The 18,867-nt window shown below is 52.2% G+C and overlaps 2 protein-coding genes across 2 annotated transcripts in view; both read right to left on the reverse strand.

Moving 5' to 3' along the window:
* Positions 1–1,802: 1,802 nt before the first annotated feature.
* HOXA11 (homeobox A11) lies at positions 1,803–4,215 on the reverse strand. Its single transcript, XM_021689774.1, has 2 exons — positions 3,480–4,215; positions 1,803–2,035 (listed from the first exon to the last, which is right to left on the reverse strand). The coding sequence occupies exons 1-2, from the start codon at positions 4,213–4,215 to the stop codon at positions 1,803–1,805; spliced, it is 969 nt and encodes a 322-aa protein (XP_021545449.1).
* A 10,570-nt stretch (positions 4,216–14,785) lies between these two features.
* The window catches only part of HOXA13 (homeobox A13), a 4,598-nt gene continuing 516 nt past the window's right edge, over positions 14,786–18,867 (reverse strand). Inside the window, exons 2-3 of the mRNA XM_021689544.1 lie at positions 18,290–18,866; positions 14,786–17,552 (exon numbers count right to left, since the gene is read on the reverse strand). Of these exons, the coding sequence (XP_021545219.1) occupies positions 17,308–17,552; positions 18,290–18,866 (822 nt within the window). The 3' untranslated portion in view covers positions 14,786–17,307. The remainder of the gene's footprint in view (positions 17,553–18,289; position 18,867) is intronic.

The following is an 18,867-nucleotide window of genomic DNA, read 5'->3' on the forward strand; positions in this document are numbered from 1 at the left end:
AAAGGATGAAACCCCCAATTCCAGGTCCTGAAATACCCCATTCATGGGACCCCCACTTCTGCAAAGGACCTGGCCAGTCGCCTTGGCTTCCCACGCTTGCTTTCTAGTGGAGTTAAAATCCTGACTAAGACACCTCCCCACCCCCTCAGGGGCCTGGTAACTTGCCCCTTGGGGGGAGTGATGGGGGGCAGACATTTGGCAGTAAAAGGCAAACAGGAAGAGGAAAGTCACACCAGAACCCAGTACTCAAGTTTCCAGTCTTTATTTTCCTTGTGCCCTGTCGCCTGTGTACATGCTGCGACATACGTGGTGGGTGAGAACGGAGGACAGGCCAACACTCCCGTTACAAACAGAGTCACCAGACACTTCTTAAAACAGGGAGGCAGAGGAGATTCAGTGGGAGGGTGCCTGACTTTCTCAGCTCAGGTCTCCAGACCCTGGAGGGCCAAACTACTTCAGAGCATCCCCCTAATGTTTTCCAGACATTGCAAGAAATTAAAAAGATCATTCCTAACACCCTTCCCGCCCCTCCAGCACCCCAAGGAAATCAACTAATGGCAAAATTTAGAAAGTATTCAAACAAAATAGGTTATGGTTCTTTTATTTACAAGTCTTTTGAACACCATCCCTGTATGAAGCGTACATTCAAATATTCTTTAGCAGTGAGTGAGTTTAACCGTGGAACACTGTAAACAGATAGAGCCTTTAAATATTCTCTTCATCATCTTTTTCCCTCTTTACGTTGCATCTTTTAAAATTCGCTTTGGTTCCTGCAGGGAAATATATATAATATAATATAATATTTATTTTTTTAAAATAATTCCAAACGCTCTTGAGTTCTTGGAAGGTTGCTGGAAGCTTCCAAGCTCAGTTCTGGGGCGCAAAGGGCAGAGTGCGGTGCCAGATTGGGTGTTTTGGGGACTCAAGCCCCTCATAGCTGGGGACCGCTGGCCAGGCCCACTGTTCCGCTGAACAAACCCAAGCTTCACTTAAGTGTGGTGGAGACTTAGCTAGGCTGCCGCACTCCACAGGCATTTCCTGCAGAGATCTTGGGGCTAGCGGGAAAGGTCTGCTCTGCGACCAGGCTTTAGGCCTGAGTGGCAGTCCAGGAAGAAGGCCCTCATCGGTAGGAAAAACTAGGTGGGCTGCAGGAGGCTACTGCTAGAAGCTTCGGCCTCGGACAGTGCGGTGAGTGGCTAGGAGGGGTGGAGAGCCCCTAATGCCACCTGGAATTGATTTTTCCCCCCTCAAGGATCAGCAGCCCTCTCCCACCTCATAGCCACCTCTTAGTCCAGCCGTCTTTCACATTGGCTTTGGAAAGCAGCCCCACTCCAGACATCTAGGAATCCTCACCCCTTCCTCCTGCTCCTGTCCCCAAGCTGAACTGGGGTTAAAGATTGAATAGCTTCTTGGCGCAGGGGTCCTGGGGATGGGCAGGCTCCATGTGGAGGGTCCTGGGCCCAGGTCGGTCTCCAGGGCGCTTGGCAGGAGGCCCAGTCCTGATGCAGACCACACCCAGCCCAAAGCTCCACAGTCTCCAAGAATGAACCACCAGGGGTCCCAAACCATTCATTCTAGTTGATGCACAACTCTCCAAATCCAATTTTTGTTAGGAATCTTAACCACAGATGCCCAAGAGAGTCCCGGGCCGCCTTCTTAGAGGCTGTCTCCGTGTAGCCTCCCCTCTTTTGCACATCTCTTTTCTTCAAAAGTCACCACGTGCCTTGACCTTGTCAAGGGCAAAATCTGCATATAATCTCACGTGTATCAAGCCCCCCACCCAATTCCAGCTGGCTGGAGCCTTAGAGGAGCGGGTTGGCCGAGTAGTACTGTAAACGGTCTCTGTTAATTTTTTTTTCCTTCATTCTCCTGTTCTGAAACCAGATTTTGACTTGACGGTCGGTGAGGTTGAGCATGCGAGACAACTGCAGGCGCTTTTCTTTGTTGATGTACACACTGAAGAAGAACTCCCGCTCCAGCTCCCGGATCTGGTACTTGGTGTAGGGGCAACGCTTTTTTCTGGTGCGTTGGCCACCTGTGGAGGGAGAAAGAAGCAGGGAGTGAGCCAGGTGTGGGGGCTGCAATCCATCCCAGAACCCCGAGTGGAGGAAAAGGGCTGGCCCATGGGACTGGAGGCCCTGTCCTAGCCCCATCAGGGTCCCCTCCATCCCCTGCCTTCAGTCTCCTACTGCCCGCTGGGGACAGGCTGCAGGCGGAGACTCAGCCCCAGATAAAAGCCAGCTCCCTAGATAGGCCCCCAGGGAAGCTGCTCACACTGCCCACAGAGCAGAAAGGAGGGCTCCTTCAGCAACAGGCGGGCAGGCTGGGGCCTCAGAAGCGGCTTTTAAAGCCGCCGAGAGGGGGTCGCCGGCTGCCTCCAGCCCGGCCAGACTAAACAAACAACCGCCCGCGGACGTTTCACCTTCCAGCACCTGGGCGGCCGGTTCCCGGTTCCCGAGGCAGTAAAGTCGACCCCAGGCCCAGCCTTTCCCGGCTGCGGCCGTGACTCGGCCCTCGTTAGCATCTGAGGCCGCTGCCGGGTCTTTGTCAGCCTGAGTCCTGGCCACCAGCTCCTGCCTCCTTGACCAGCCTCCTGGCTTCCGCGAGCTGAGGAGGTGGCAGCGGAAGCCCCCTACCACGGGCCCTCCCTGAGCACCAAGGCCACACAGCCATCCTGCCCCCCCCCCACAACACCCGGCTGGCCAGGGGTGCTGTTTTAGATAGCGTGGAGGGAAGAGGGGTTTCCTAAAGCTGCGGGCAGGCTCGACTTGCCCCCCTTTTCAATAAAACTTCACAGGACCGAGAGGGAAAAAAAACCCCGCTTTTGACAGAATGAATAACAATTGTGAGTAACATGCAGTGGGACAGAAGGCGGCACGTAATTGCCACCGCGCCAGAGGAAAATGGCTTCCTTTGGATAAAAAGGCCAGCTTTGGCTTAATTTGTTTCTTTTAATATATTGCTCGAGCTAAGCAGGCTATTTTATCCGTTAAACACGCTCCTAGCGCCATCGTTAAACAGCGACGCCTTTGAATCCCGGCCGGGACTGGAGTCCCGGCGCAACACATGGCTTTTATAAAAATCTCCGGATTACCTCGCTATCAAAGGCTCCCGGAGCCCTTGCAGGGGGAATTTACAGGCGCCCACCTCCGGCTCCCCAGCCCGAGCTGGCCCCGAGCAGGGTCGAGCTGCTGGGCTTGGGACTGAGAAGGGAAAAAAGGGAAAAAGGGAGTTGTGTGTGTGGTTTTTGTTTTTTTTTTTTTTTTGCAGGCATGCCTTGGCCGGTGGGTATTTCACGGCCAATTTCAGCACTCGCCACGTGATCCCGCCTTTTATAACAAAGTTTTGTTGGGGGAAACCTAAAGGCCCTTCATAAACCTTATATGCTTATAAAACAGCATATAAAAATTTAACAGCGGTGCTGCGCTAGATTTCCAACTCCCCTTTCATAAAGCGCAGGGCGCTGCCTTTATACGTACTGGAGCCGCCGGCCTTGTCCTCAGTGTGGCCGGAAGACGACTCAGGGCTGCTGCTGCTCTCAGGGCGCCGTCGCCGCTCCTTCTCCTCCTCCGCCGCCGCCGCCGCCGCCGCCGCCTCCCGGCAGCCGCCGCCGCCACCGTCCGAACTTGAAGTTGCGGGCGTGCCCGTGCCCGTGGCCGCTGCCGCCGCCGCCGCCGCCGCCGCGGAGGTCGCTGCGGCCGCTGGGGGCCCCTTCTCGGCGCTCTTGTCCCCGGGGTAGTCGGAGGAGGCGAGGTTTTCTGGGGTGCCGTAGGCCGTCTCGAAAAACTGGTCGAAAGCCTGTGGCAGGACGCCGTTCCTGCCCACGGTGCTATAGAAATTGGACGAGACGGCGGGGGTGGGGTGGTGGTAGACGTTGGCCGAGCTCTTGGCCAGCACGTCGCCAGGCACGCCGGCCGCGCTGGGCGCCTGCAGGCAGTCTCTGTGCACGAGCTCCTCCGCGGAGTAGCAGTGAGCCAGATTGCCGCGGGGGTGCCATTTAGTGGCGGGCTCAATGGCGTACTCTCTGAAGGTCACTTCGCGTACGGGTTGGACCTGGGGCAGGTTGGAAGAGTAGGAGTATGTCATTGGGCGCGAAGACGGGGTCTGGGGCAGAAAAGAAGGGAGGCTGGAGAAATCTGGACCCGAGACGTAGTAAGTACAACTTGGCAAATACATGTTAGAGGAGCAGGGACCACGCTCATCAAAATCCATCATTGGGCTACCTTGGGCTCTCCGCAGTAGCCGAGCTTAACATGATTCTCCACTGCAGCTGCCTCTTTGAAGCGGATCCGTGAAGTAGAAATTTGGAGACGTAAGCTGACGTGGAAATCTATCCCCATCCTTAGCAGGGAGGTGCTGGTCATGTGACCCGATGTTGAAATTGACAAGCTGCAAGCTGGTCCGGGCCTTTTTTTTTTTTTCCCCCTTTCCTTCCCCCCCCCCCTCCCCGGCTTCCTTTCTTTGTAGCCACCTCAGGGGAAGCAACAGATCGTCACTCGGTGTTCTCACCGAAAGCACGTAATCGCCGGTGTAACTCATGTTGGCTGGGGGGCCTCCCGGCGCGCGGCGAGGCTGAGGTGCGCCCCATGCCACTCGCTTGTGCTCAGCGGCACGGTCCTGGCCCTCAAGTGCGCCGAGGGCGGTGAGAGAGCTCAACTCCTGCCACCCATCACTCCCCGGGTGAGGGATGCCCCAGGCTGGGGGTGGCCGGGTGGGAGCTCGTCGCTGCGTGGCCGGTGCGCGGCCCTGGGATCTATTCTCCTGGAGGCTCGCGTTCGCACCTCCTTCGCTATCCCCCTCCCACAAGCTTGCTCTGGGAACCACCTCTGTCTCCGACTCTGGCCGGACCCCTTCGGGGCCAGGGTTCGCAGCCGTGGATGTGCCTGCCTCGTGGCTTGCCCAATTTGCACGGTGACTTGATTACACGCTCGCATTCATGGTCACTTCCGAAGCGCTTTAGTGCCTTCCGTCCCTAAACCGCCAACAACCAGGGCGGCTTCCCCCGCGGTTTGTCAGGCATCTGCAGGTCCCGGAAGGGCCTTCGTCTTACCCGGGATCCACCTCCACTTCATCCTCCCCGCCGGCCTCTTCACTCCACCCCTTGCCCTTGAAGAAACCCCTTCCTCCTCGCTGCCTGCCGGGGGTCGGAGTCACTCAGCGGAGCCAGACGCGTGGGGGCTGCGCCACTGTGCACGCCCGCCTGGTCTTCTGGAGCTGAGGACTCGGGAAACCACGCAGTTGAGGCGAGCCATGGGCTGCTTAGAGGCGCTGACATCCGAGGAGCCTTTCCTGGGTATGCTGCACCTTCCGGGGGCCCACCAGGCCGCCAGCAGAGCTGCAGAGTTGAAGGAGAGTGAGGGCAGTGAGAAGGAAGGAGGCTAGGGCCAGGGAGCTGTGGCTGAGAAAGGGGTAACCCGCCTCCTCTCCTTCCTTGCAAAGCGTGAGAGCCAGTGATGTGCAAGCAGAAAGAAACTCAGAGGCTGGGCGCCTTTTCTGCTACTCATCCCACAGAAGGAACATAATGCTGAAGAAAAGAGCCATGCTTCCCCAACTCCTGGCACTGTGGGTGACGAGAACGCCCTGAAAAGGCTAGGTTTGAGCCAAAGATAGAGACAGGGGTCATAGCTGCTAGTAGGAGACTAGCTTTCTTGGGAAAAGGAAAGAAAAAAATTAAGATGGTGAAAAGGGCTTGCCATCCTGCAGGATTGGATGATCAACGTTTGGGAGAAGTGAAAGAAGAGGGCATAGAGCAGCTAAGCAGGACCGGCAACTGGGAGGGGCCCAGAGCCCTCCCCACACCTATCTTCTTGGAAGGAGCTGGATGTCGCTGAAGGAAAGTCGAAAAATGAAAAAGGATAACCTTTTCCCTTTCCCCATCCAGGAAATAGCTGAAGGTATTTATATATCTTGGGGAGATTTAGAGTATAAACTCTAAGATCTTTGGTATTTAAGTGTCAACATCGATTTATTTATTTATTGCTGAGCTGACTGTAACTGACTCAATAACAAATCTAATCATGTATTGCACTGGAAAAGAACTATTCTCATTATGTATTTTCTCCAAATGATGGCCCACCATTGCGTTTGAATACCCGCTGTAAATATCAATAATATCAAGTAATTACTCTGCAGTGGAGTAAACTAATTTATTAGCATTAATGTTTATGTGGCTCCTACCCCCTTCCTTTACAAGGGTTTCTTATCACAAATCAAACTACTCGGGCACATTGGTTTAATGAACTCTTTATTCAGGATTTGCTTCAAGAACTTTCATATCCCTTGAATCCCTGAGAGTTGAACTTAAAATTATTTGTGCGTCTTCAGCTTGACGTATTTGTCCACTGTGGCTTGTGCAGAGGGCATCAGCGGTGTGGGTGAGAAGGTCTGGTGGGAAAGAAGGTTGCTGGGGAAGGGCAGCCTGAGATCTCCTAAAGCTGGGAATCACAGTTACGGGATTGCCCTGCAGCGAGAAAACTTCGATTTCCAGCAGTGACCAACAAGGCAAAATATTTATTTCTCCACAGCATCTCTTTCTTGGAGACAGAATATAAAAGGGAGAGGGAGAGGTTTGCGAACAGTAGTATCTGAGCTGTTCCCTGGCTTGATTTTGGCTCTCCCAAACTATCTCCCGGCAGCCCACCCAGTCCCCGCCACCCCGACCCTCGAACAAAAGGAATGCTTGAGGGGTTTCAGTGACTTTGCCATAACAAAGGCGCCACCATTTCGGGGCTTGCCCCGCCCCTGGGTGAAGGCAAACAAATTCTTGCACTTGTATTAGGGCTTTTAAGACTATAATTGAACCCGGGGGCGTCTAGGAGAACCGAAAACAGTTCTAGACAGACCTGGGGTTTTATAGCAGTTTTGGCAGTCAACTTCAGCTTGTGCCTGAGCAGACCGGCTGCGGTGGCCCGCCTGCGGGGGGACGCCAAGCTGCCTCCCCCAGCTGCATGCAGCCCCTCTCCTAACTAGATCGGTTTTCCCCTAGGTGCCAGGGAGAGGGGGTCCCGGCAGAAAGGTCAGTATGGGGGTATATGCTGTTCTGCATGATCAATGCCTCCCATGTCCTTGAGAGCCAAGCCGAGAGGGTGCCAGCAAGTCTGGATCCCATGGGTGTCTGCAGGAGACAAAGACAAATTTCTGAGGAAAGGCTAGGCTGGAGGAAGGCTGTCCCAAAGCGGTCGGCAGGGCAGTTCAGAAGGCTGTACCAATGCGGGGTGCCAGGAGGGGCACGCAGCCTGGAAGAGGGTGTGTGGGGGTGCTGCGATGAAGATGGATGGAGGGAAAGGCTTTTGATGGCAGGAGAAGAGAAAACGCCTGGAGTGGCGAATGCTTTTACTTCCCCAGCAGAGACAGGAGGGGGTGCTCCGATCCCCAAGGCTTCGCACTGTTCCCAGCTTTGTCCGCTCCTGGCCCTCTTGCCCGGAATACACTGGCAGAGTGAAGGTTTGCATGGGGGGTGTGTAGTTGGGGGTGGTCGCAGATCTGAGGATCAGATCAAATCTGGGGAAGCCGGGGAGGAAGAACTGCAGCTCCTTGGTTTTGACTTTGCTCTGAGCCTAACTGACTCTTCCGCTTTGCAGGAGGCCCAACAGCTGAAGGGAGCCCACCCGGCTCAGGGAAGACCTGACGGGTGCTAAGGCCACCCTGGAAAGCCACATCCGAGTTGTATTTCTTGAAGAGATTGAGTGGGCAAGGCTAGGACATTGGCCCTGGCAGCTGGTTGCCCATGAACTGTCCTTTCTCCGGAGCTCCACAGCGCGGGGCCATCTCCAGAAAACAGTCTCCAGCATGTATTTCCTTTTATCCTCAACCCAGAACCCCACGGCAGCTAATGCAAAAGGCCAAAAATGTTCTGGAGGAAGAAAAACAAAGGCAGGAAGTGGTGGCGGCCTGACGGTTCATGTGTGTCTGTGGAGAAGGGAGGGAGCCTTTTCAATCTCTTCTTGTTGTTTTTCCAAACTTCAAGGTCTAGGCAGCCCTCGCAGGGCCGGGCCCTTTCGCTCCCCAAGCAGCGTTTGGAGACGGCCACCCGGAGAGGAGAAGGATGGCTCCCGAGCCCGCCCTGTCAAGTGGAAACGGCTAACAAGGCGATTTGCTCAGCAAAGCAGACCAAGCCTTCGCAAGGCTCCGTTTGATTTGGCCCTAAATGGGGGAGGGGGGAGTTTGAGGGGTTCGGCAGTACCTCCCGGATCCTCCTTGCTGCGGCTGAGTGGGCCCTGGTGGGGATGATTCCTGCGTCCTGCGCCCCACCCACCTTCCCAGGCAAGATACTGGAATAAATTGCGTCCAGGTGCCTCTGCCCAGCACTGCCGCCTCTACTTCTTCTTGTAGCCGAAGGGTGCCTGCTGGCGGTGCCCAGGCCGGGTAGCCTTGGTGCAGTCGGTGCGCACCAGGGCGACGTGAAGCTTTTCCACCGGGGGTTGTCATGCTGGGGGCGTTTCCAGCGCAGTCATTTGAGGGCCATGAGCTGAAAGGACTGTCACTTGATAGGCAGCTTAACACCTGCTCACTCCAAGGGAGAAACAGAGCAGTGGGCAGGGAGTAACTCCAGACTCTGGGTTCCCAACCCCAAGTGGCACTGCTGCTGGGCTGCCCTCTTTCCTCTTTGGTGCCAGCTTGGGCACTGGGACCAGCTCATTGACCCCCAACTCTGAGAATCTGAAGTCCCCAATGCCTGCACTTGCAGCCTCTTGACTGCTCTGCATGTAGTCAGTAGTGTGAATGCCAATACCAGGCTGCGCGCTCACCACATTCCCTCCTTAGCTGATCCTGTCTCCCGGCAGCCCCTGCTCACCTGTCTCCCTGTCCTCCTCTTTCCAGCAGAGTCTCCCCTTCTGCAGCCTCCTGCCTTTTCTGATACCCCTCCTAGGCTGAGCAAGAACTGAGGGCACCCAGTCCTCAAGCACAGAGAAGGAGGACTGTTAGGTTCCTGGACCCCCCACCACCACCAGTTTAGGCCTCCACCAGGGGTCTGAACTCGATCTCTTACCTCATTCTTCTGAACACTCCATCCCAAGGCTCTACCATGTCCTTTTTCTCTCTCCCCTCTCTCCCCAGTACTCCCTTCTTCTCTTCTTGGGACCTAGCTCCTGGATGGCAGCCAGCCTGGGAAGGGTCAGGCTCACTGGACAAACCAAAACTCACTTGCAGAGATCTATAGTCATTTATCTATGGATCACTTAGGGCACCAATTTTTTTTTTCCCTATTCTTGTTGGACTGAGCCCCTAGCAACCTCGGTCCCTAAATGTCACATCTATTTCTAGAAAGCTCCATTGAAAACTATTTCAACCCCAGTGACCATACTGCACACAGGTGCAAAAGGCAACTGGTGGCCCAAGGTAAAAACAGCCACAGAGTCTTTCCTAGGGTTGGAGGCCAGGCTTTTATTTGGGGGCTGTCTCCTTCCAGGTGGGAGGTGTCTGGAGGTGCATCTGTCCTCCATGGTGATTCTGGGTAACGGGTTGTTTGTGAGAGGCCAAGACATCTCCAGTATTTGTTCTCAGGGAACAGTCTATCGGCAGATCATGGCCAGTCTATCACATTTCCAGGCGCTGTCCAGAGGTGGCCCTGAGGCTACAATGAAATATTAGGAGACTCTCTCTTCACTACTAGATGGAGGCAGGGGTTAGCTCATTATCCCCTTGGCTTGGCAAGGCACCCTCCTGTCCAGAAGCTCCTCTACACTTCCCTATAGCACAGGAACAGGTAATGCCTTGAACTTGGCCTTACGGTTGGTTCTCATCTGACTCAGAGATTCAATCCTCCAAGGCCCCTAAACATCTGAAGAAGTCCACATCCTCCCCCTGGCCACTGAAGAGTGGGGCATAGGGCTCAGTTGAGGGTTTTAGACACCCAAGCGATCTGGTTATATTTAGTTTAGTGGGTCCCAAACTGATGGGAGAGAGTTACTTCCTTTGAGAAGAACTATTTTTATTTTTATTATTGTAGATTCATTATAACCCCCCCCCCTTATCAAATGGGAACAAATGGAGTATGGGAAACTTTAAAGGACAAAGCCCTGGCTCTCGGCGTCTGCTGTCCATTCTCCCTGAAACTTCGGCTCAAACGGGTTTCTCCAGCCAAGGGTATCTGCAATAAAGAGGACAAAAGGGGACGGCCCAACCAGAAGGGCAGCCCTGGCCCTCAACTGTGGCTCGCAGGAAGCCTCCATGCCCCAAGCTCCAGCTGCCTCTTAGGGCAGTTCCCCAGGCTCCTCTGTTTCTACTCGGGCGGCGATCCATGGTTCACATTCCGTACTTGAAAAGAGCTAGCCCATGCCCATCCCAACCCTGCCCTAGGAGTCTCCCCTACATGCCCTTCCAGGCAGTTCTGTGATGGCACCTATCCATGCACAGTTCCTCCAGCTAGTGTCCCCTCAAGGCCCTGCTCACCCATGCAGCTCTAGGGATAAAGCCCAGCTTTTGTGTCTTTTGTGGAAAAAAAAAAAAGATGAAATCCTTTGCAGGGCCTCTTTGATTCACCTGGGGCAATAAGCTCAGGGCAGACCTCATGAAAGTTATTTGTTTATCATTGCGTCTGATGTGTGACCTGCTGCAGGCAAGCTTTGGGCAGAGGGCAGGGGCTCCCACGCCGCCAGAACACAGTGAATGGGTTTGGGGGGGGCCCCCCGGCGTCAGGGATTTTTACCTTTGGCAGAGTGCACCTCACTTCTTGGCCCAGATTTTAGGCAGGAGAAGAAGAGCATCAAAGTGCACAAAGCATCAGCTTGCACTTGAAAGAGCGTACCTGGACTCAAGGACCTTAAGAGAGGTTCGCAGCAGAGTCCTTGCTCCCCTATCCTATTCCTGGCCCTGCTGGCCCACAGGCCCTGCGGGTCCCTTGTTTCTGCCGGAGCCCAGAGCTCTGATCCAGCCACATCCGCTCTCCTGAGCTTGCAGGCTCTGCCTCTCTTCGGGGCTAGGCCTCCTCAGGCTCCGAAGTCTCCTGGACCCGCTCTTCCAGGACTCGACGGGGACATAGCCTGGGCCAACCCTGGCTGCGGGAACTCCTTTTCAGTCGGGCTGGGAGCGACGAAGTTGGAAGCCAGGAAAGGACCGCCGCCTCCAGTCCGAGAACCCGGGCTATCAGAACCTGCATGCAGCCGGCCAAGTGTGGGTCCTGCGGCTTCCTGCGTCCGCCGCGGCCCTGACCGCGAAGGCAGCCACGGTGCGGAGGACTTGACCTTTGCGGCGCGAGGGGAGGGCGCTCTCTGAGCTGCCGGGAGGGGGATTCTACTGTCTCCAGCTTCTCCCACCCAATAGCAGCCCGGACAACCCACGCAAGCTTCGCCGCTCACCCCCTCGCCCCCCTCCATTTTGTGCAATAGCTGCAGACCCGCAGCCGAAACAAAGCCCCCAGCAGTGCTCTCACCACCTCCTTTGCGAGCTCTGGTCCCCAACTCCCCTTGGCTAAAAGGCTCAGGGCTAAAGCCAAGCGGTCCAAGACCCTCCCCAGCGCCTCCTTCTCTCATTTGAGCCCAGCCGCCCGTAGCCAATGCCAGGGTATTACTTTGGGAGCCAGCTTCCCGGGAGCGGGGTCCTGGCGTCGGGTTGCGGGCGGCGCCGGGCCTATGGCCGGGCGGAGCCGAGCCGCAGAGCGCTGGGCGCAGCGAGGCCCGAGGCTGCTTCCCGGCCCAGGCCCAGGCGGAGACCCGGGGCTGCCTGGAGCGCCCCGATTCGGGTGCACCGCGTTGTCCTGCGTGCCCAGCTCGCTCTCTGCTCCCTCGGATGTCACCCCACCCTCGGCCCGGGGTTCAGAAAGCGGAAGTATTTGGTAGAGAAAAACAAAAACACGGTTTCTTTTCAGCCCGTCTCAGAACCCCTTTTGGAGAAAATGCTCCTGTCAAGTTTTATTTCCCGTGCAAACCACCTTCCACGCTGCCAAGAATTAGGACCGGGAGAGATTAAATACCCGATTATTCTCTTGGGGAGGGCGGGGCGGGGCGGAGAAGCGGGCACCCGCACAAAACATTCGTTTCAATCGGCTTGTCCTCATCAACGCCTAGAGAGGCCCGCGAAGGCCCGCTCTCGGGCGACCGTGACGTCAGCCTGCAGCTGCGGGGCGACTCCCCGGCGCGGGTGCCCGGCCGGGCCCTCCAGAGTCCGCCTGGCGCGGGCCGGGGGGTCCGGCGCCTTGACCTCGGCCAAGCGCTCTGCGGCACTCCTCCTTTCACACGCAAGCCTTCCGAGCTAGGCCGGCTCTGGAAGGGTTTGAGCCTCCATTTTGAGTAGAGGGTTCCTTTAGAAGCATGGAGGATTTCGAGCCTCGCCTCTGCCCCCCGGGGAGCAGGCGCTCGGAGTCCGCAGCAGCGCTTCTCCTGCTCGTCCACGGCCCCGCACTCAGGGCGAGCCCCGCGCCGCGCACCGCCGCCCGCGAAGGGTCGAGCGTCTCGGAGAGGCCGTTGTAATGCTTTCTGCCCGGGGCATCCAGCCTTCAGCGGCGCGACGGAGCCGGGAAAAAATGAAGTCAGCTGTGACAAGGCCTTAGCTGCTTCGGTGGAGGGATTTTTCTGTGCCGGCGTCTTTTCTCTTCCCTTTAAAATCAAATTAAAAATAGCAAACACCTCGCAGGCATTCGGCGGCGCTGGGTAGATGTGCGAGGGTCGAAGCAGCCGATCAGAAAGTGGGTGTTTTCATAAAGAGTGAGGCCGGCTGTTATTTACCCGGCGGCCTAGCAGTTGAAAACTTAATTATTGTGTGCGGGTCCTAAAACCTAGGCATAAATCTCCCCAGACCGCTTGGATAACGCTACATCACTGCTTATGAAAAATGGGATGTGAGCTACTCGCTGCACATTTCTCTGATTCTCCGGGTCTTGGGCTGCTGACACGCATTCGATCAACTTTAAAGGAATGCGCATAAATCAGGAAGCCCCTAGCGTCTCTCGCGTAGAGGTCCGCAAATCCGGAAGGGCGCCTCTCAGCCCACCAGGTCTGGGGCTTAGCAGTCCGGGACAGCGATCGTCTCCGCTCCGAAACTTCGGAATTCGTAGAGAGGAAGCGAGACGCCGCATCTTCACCGAGTCCTCCAAGCCCACGCAGCGGGGTGTAATCTGCACATATATTATACGGTGAAATCTGTGTCACTGACTACCCGCACACATTCGTATCACCCTCAGCTGAATTTCACTGCCTCGTGAATTTTTAAGAAAACACTTAAATTAGGTTAATTTTTTTTTAAAAAAGAATAATTTTCTTCCCTCCCTTTCTTTAAAAATCATCGCTTCTTTCTTTCTTTCTTTTTTTTTTTAACAATTTAAGCGGATGGCTTCAGTTCTGCATCAGGCATAAATAGTAGTTAAATGCAAAGTGACATTTTACAATCATCCACTTCAAATACCTTAATAAATTTGACAGAATTAAGAGCATATGGGAAAAGTGTTTTTTTTTTTTAAGTCCCACATTTACAATTTTTAAAATGGTAGGCCACTACAGAATTAAAAATCTTTGCAAATTTAATAGATGAAAACGGTGTCTAGCTGTTTCCATATTTACAATGTCTTGTTCAGAAAAGGTTTCCCTTTTAGGAAAAAAAAAAATTGAATAAGCTATTCAACAACACTATCCTGGTGTCCGGTGTTATTATTCTTATATGGTGGCTGGAGTCCTCCTGGATATCTTTTTTTCTAAAGGTTTAGGCTAATTGCTATTTGGGCATTAGGGAGCCCTCATAATCCATGCTTGCCTCAGGTTATCTGGTAGATCCATGGGAATTTTAAATAAGAGGGGAGTTCGGTAAGATCGCCATTATCAACTACCATTTTAGAACAGGGGGGAAAAAAACCCCACAAAAAAACCCTGACATGTCTTCTGTCATTAGTTTCAAAAATTGAAGAGAGGGGGGAAAAAAAAGAAAAGAAAAGAAAAGAAAACTACTACTTTACCCAGAGTTCCTGCGATGGGTTGTGGAAGGGGCGGTATTCCGGCTGCAGAGCTGCTGTTGGCCTCCTTCCTAGGCCTGAAGCTCAGAATATTTCTTACATCTAAAGAAAAATATCCCCCGTCAACAGAAGAGTCCCCTTTGGAGCTGTTCCGTAAACACACAGTATGACCCAGCTTTGAGGGGATTTTCCACCACTTTAAACATTTGGGGAGAAAGTTGTTACTTTGGCTTGATGGCAGCTCATTTAGAAAGGGAGTGCTGGGGCACACGATGTGGGGAGCTTGATCTGAAGCATCATTTTCATTTGTTTCCACAAGTGGAGTGAAAATCCACTTTCAGGACAGCAAAATTGGATTGCACTTCACAAGACCATTCCATATGTATGTTTTCAAGACCATGCTGTTTCTGAGACAGCTTTAGAGATTCTATAATTCTCCACCTATAAAGAAGCTCTAAGTCTTCAGGTCGGGGAGGTTTCCGTCAGCCAGGTTTCTAACCAACCAGTATTTCTTTCCATAAACCGATAAATATGGTTTTTTGATTCACAATTACTTTCCTCTAACATAAAGATAAAATTGACCTCATCTCAAAATTCTGCATCCTAAGGCTCCTGGTTCCACCAACATATATATACATGCATAGCATGGATTTGACAAAAACACATTACCCTATGTGTATATTAAATATAAAATGTACATATGTATTATTTATCACTCTAAACACAGTAACTGATGTGTTGTTGGGGGTCAGTAAGTAGTAGATATAATATTTATTATAGTTTTGATGGTGACTGTTAATACTATCTGTATCTATTTCTTCCACAAATCAAACGGCAGCCTCACAAGCTCCAGTATAAGATTGCACGCACCACCCAGGAGCAGCACTCGGCTCTGAGCTATCCAGGATAACTCTCCTTCTGCATCCGTATTATGGTCATTTTGTAGCTATGAGATCTTTAAGCTCTCCATACTGACCTCTTAAGAGGTGAGTTTCTTTGAATTTCTGAAATGTAACTCTAGAACTCTAGAGTTAGCAAGGCATCTGAAACTTTTTATTTGCCGTATAGACTCCCCTATAGCTCTAATTAGGATGGTAGACCACCTTGGAGGGTGAGGGCCAGGAAAGAATGGTTATTTAAGAACACCTTTAGACTGTAACAAAAATGTACAGCTTTAAAGCAGATCTGCAGAAATCTGAGGCAGAACAAGGACTGTGAAGACAAATCAAACTTGGCCATTAAAGAAAAGGAGCAAAACTTCATCATGTAAAGTACATTTTGTACCTCAACTCTAGAAATCACCTTAAATTACAACATCTTGGATCATCAGTAATTAGTGATCCTATATCTGTACAGATTCTACAAATATATATACAAGCACACACGAGCACCAATATGCAAAGTATACATGTATACACATATATAATATATATTCACATATATACAGGCACATGTATAACTTACATATATTCAAATTTGTTCCATCTGGAGCCAAAGAAATGAGTACTAAATCTCTAAAACAAGGAGTCAAGGAGGTAAGACCTTTTGATTCCCTTGAAGCTGAAGAATTACAAGGAAGCTTGTCAACGCGAGGTGGCGCCCTTGATCTACTAATCCAGCCGAGGCCAATTCATGAGCTGTCAAAAGTCAAGGTCACAAATTGTCTTTTTTCGTCAAGGTCAAGGTTTAAGGCCTTTCCTAGTCCTGTCATTTCAACAAATATCAAAACCTGCCCTTTCAGACACATGCAGATCCAATAGCAGATTTTAAAATACTACAGCCTGGGCATCACTGATACTAAACAACTGGTTTTCATTTTCCACAGTGAGCCTGGGAATTTATACTATCCCTTCCTCCTTTCTTCTTTCTCCTTTTCAGAATGCTTAACACTTTAACTCTCCTGAAGCACTTATCCAAATTTTAAGATTTTAGTTATGAGGGATTTCTCCTTTTATTTAAAAAATTTGTAGTGAAAAAAAAAGGGCTGAATAATAATAGAATAGAATGATCCTTGGTTTGTATAGGACAAACCCGCTCCTTTTCTTTCTGTGCAGTGCACATTTAGCTTGGAAAATAATGAGTATTTCCTTCAGATTTTAATGGCAGTGACTATTTTATTACCATAATTAATACTTCTATATCACTATCTACAGGTCTAAGGTTCTTTTTAATTATTATTTTTAGTAGAAATGTTTGAAAAGCAGGTGCACAAATACATTTTCACAGTGTGCTGAATGTCTTTATTTACAAGATAGCATTTTATAGTGAATGTGAACAAAATGAATGTGCTGGTTGAAATAACTGCTTGATTAAAAATGTGCTATAAAGATGAATCCCTAAACTTCCTTATGCAGTCTTATAACACAATAAACAAGGAAAAAATACTAATCCCTAATAGATCAAAATATAGAATGTAAACATCTAAATGTTTCGGGGGGAATGGATTTCCGCTCTGAGTTTTCTAAAAAATAAAAAAGCAAAATTACTCTCTAGCAAAATGTTTAGTAAATATTTGGAAATACCAATTTAAATGAAACATGAATTCTCTTCAAACCAAAGTTCACCATGTTGGGGTGGACCTCTCAGGAGATCTGATAAAGGGAATTCTATGAAACATCTGATGCTTTAAATATTTTTTAAAAATTATTAAATTCTTTGGAAAGTAAATTATATCAAGCAGAAAATATAATCCAAATGCCACAAAATATGCTTGTTATAAGCAATTTAAAATTATTGTCAGAAGGACATTCCCAACCTGGGGTTTCCTTGTAGCCTCAAAGGCTCAGCTGGTTGTATTTACTACCAAGACAAATGATCCTTGGAAAAGCTTTCTCTCTCTTTCTTCATTGTAAATTGCCCAAGATCATTATTTCAGTACCTTCTTCTCTCTCCCTTTCTAAGTCTTTACATAAGATGTTTTGCAGAATATACAACAATGGTAGGAATTTCACTAAGATTTACCTGAGCAGTCACTTAACATGCAGAGGGGATGGCAATGGCGACCCAAGGACAAACAGATGTTTACAACAGCCTCTTGCTTTTGTAACCAACTTTTGGATTATTACCATATAACACAGTATCCTGAAATATTATGGTCACATAAATACTTACAAGATTTCAGTAAATGTGTAACTTATCTGAAATTGCATATTTGGGGGTTGACGTTTGACTCTAGAGTTTGTCATTTAACGGTCTGGTGGGGTTGGCGGGACAACTGGAAGTCTTTACCTTTTCTTAAAGTTTTAAAAGAGTTGTAGATTCCACCAAGGAGAAAGAGATCCCCCTTAGGAAAGCAAAATGCCAGTGTCTTTCTCTTTCTCTTTCTCATTCTTCAATTATTATTATTAAGCATTATGTTCATTATCTGGGCAAAGCAACCAGTTCTGAAGCATTTCTTCAAGTTGCCCTCTCGCTCCATTTTTAATCCATTAACTAGTGGTCTTCAGTTTGTTGATGACTTTTTTCTCTTTGACCCTCCTATTCTGGAACCAGATTGTAACCTGCCGCTCAGAGAGATTTGTCGTGGCTGATATCCGCCTCCGTTTGTCCTTGGTAATGAATTTGTTTGTAGCATATTCCCGCTCGAGTTCTTTTAATTGCACCTTGGTGTAAGGGACGCGCTTCTTTCTCCCCCGCCTGTAGGAGCCGGCGTCTGAGGGATGAGAGACCACGTCTGGAAGATAGGGAAGAAGGCAAGTTACACAGGGATCACACCCAGGCTAAGACACAGGCGACAGCTCTATCTGAGCCACCCCCCTTGCAGCGCCCAGCTGCCCTTTGCCACGCATTGCACAATCCAGGCTTCTGCTACAACCTGGAGGGTCGGTGGGGAGGGTGGTTAGTTCTGCACCGAAATGAAATCGCCTAGGGCCCCAATGACCACCCCAACCGGGCTACGTTGTCCGCACAGCACCCTGGGTTCTCTTGATCGCCTGGCCCAGCGGCCCACACCTTAGCGCCAGACTCAGGGGACAACTCTGCTATGCCTGACTCCTCTCTGTATACCCCAAGCCCCAACACTTGATGCTTCTACACTGAAGCCATTTTTTTTTTTTGAGAGAGAGAGAGAGCGAATACGGGCAGTTTGGGAAACCGTTTCCAGGTCAATTTTCCATCCTTAAGTCGATGTCAAGGGCTGGGGAGGGCGGGGCGCAGAGGGAGAAGGGAGCCAGCCAGAGTCCTCAAAAGCTTCTTCCCAGCCATCCCTCACCCAGGAAGAGCGAGGAGCCAGCCCAACTCAAGGGCAGTGCGGGCCGCGCCAGCCAGCCGGGGTCGGGCGCCCCGGGGTGCAGCGCCCCCGGGACAGGCCAGCGGGGGAGAGTAGAGGGCCAGGAGGGTGACCCGGGAGCGAGCGGCAGAGAAGCTGGAGCAGAGCCGGAGGACCGGGGTTGAGAAGGGGGCGCCATTTACCGGGCAGAGTGGACTTCCAGAGGTGGGGAGGCTGCGCCTGCTCTTTGGGGCAGTACATTTGGCCGTTCCAGCCGTTGGGCAGCGCCCAGGGCTGGTAGCTTTCCATGGGAAGACCCAGGGGCTCGTGGCGCGACTCGCCGGGGCCCCCGAGGCCGGGCACCACCGGCATATCCAGGTAGCCAGGCACGGGCTGATGGTGGTGGTAAGGCCCGGGCGCGTAGCCCTGGTGGTAGAAGGCGAACTCCTTAGCGCGGGAGCTGAACTCCTCGGCCGCCGGGCCGGCGGTATCCATGTACTTGTCCGCGAAGGCGGCGGCAGCCGCGGCGGCCGAGGCGGGCTGCGCGCACGACTTGATGGCGTTGGGGTGCGGGCCCATGCGGGCGCACGGGTAGTAGCCGCTGCCGAAATAGCCGTAGGGCAGCGCCGCGGGCCCCGACGAGCTCTGCGCCGCCGCCGAGCAGGGACTGCACTGCTTGGCTGCCTCGGCGCCCGCCGGGCCCGCGGGGCCGGGCCCTCCTGAGGACGACGCCGCCGCGGCCGCTGCAGCGGCGGCGGCGGCGGCGGCGGCGGCGGCGGCG

The sequence above is a fragment of the Neomonachus schauinslandi genome, chromosome 12 (assembly GCF_002201575.2).
Source record: "Neomonachus schauinslandi chromosome 12, ASM220157v2, whole genome shotgun sequence".
NCBI lineage: Eukaryota > Metazoa > Chordata > Mammalia > Carnivora > Phocidae > Neomonachus > Neomonachus schauinslandi.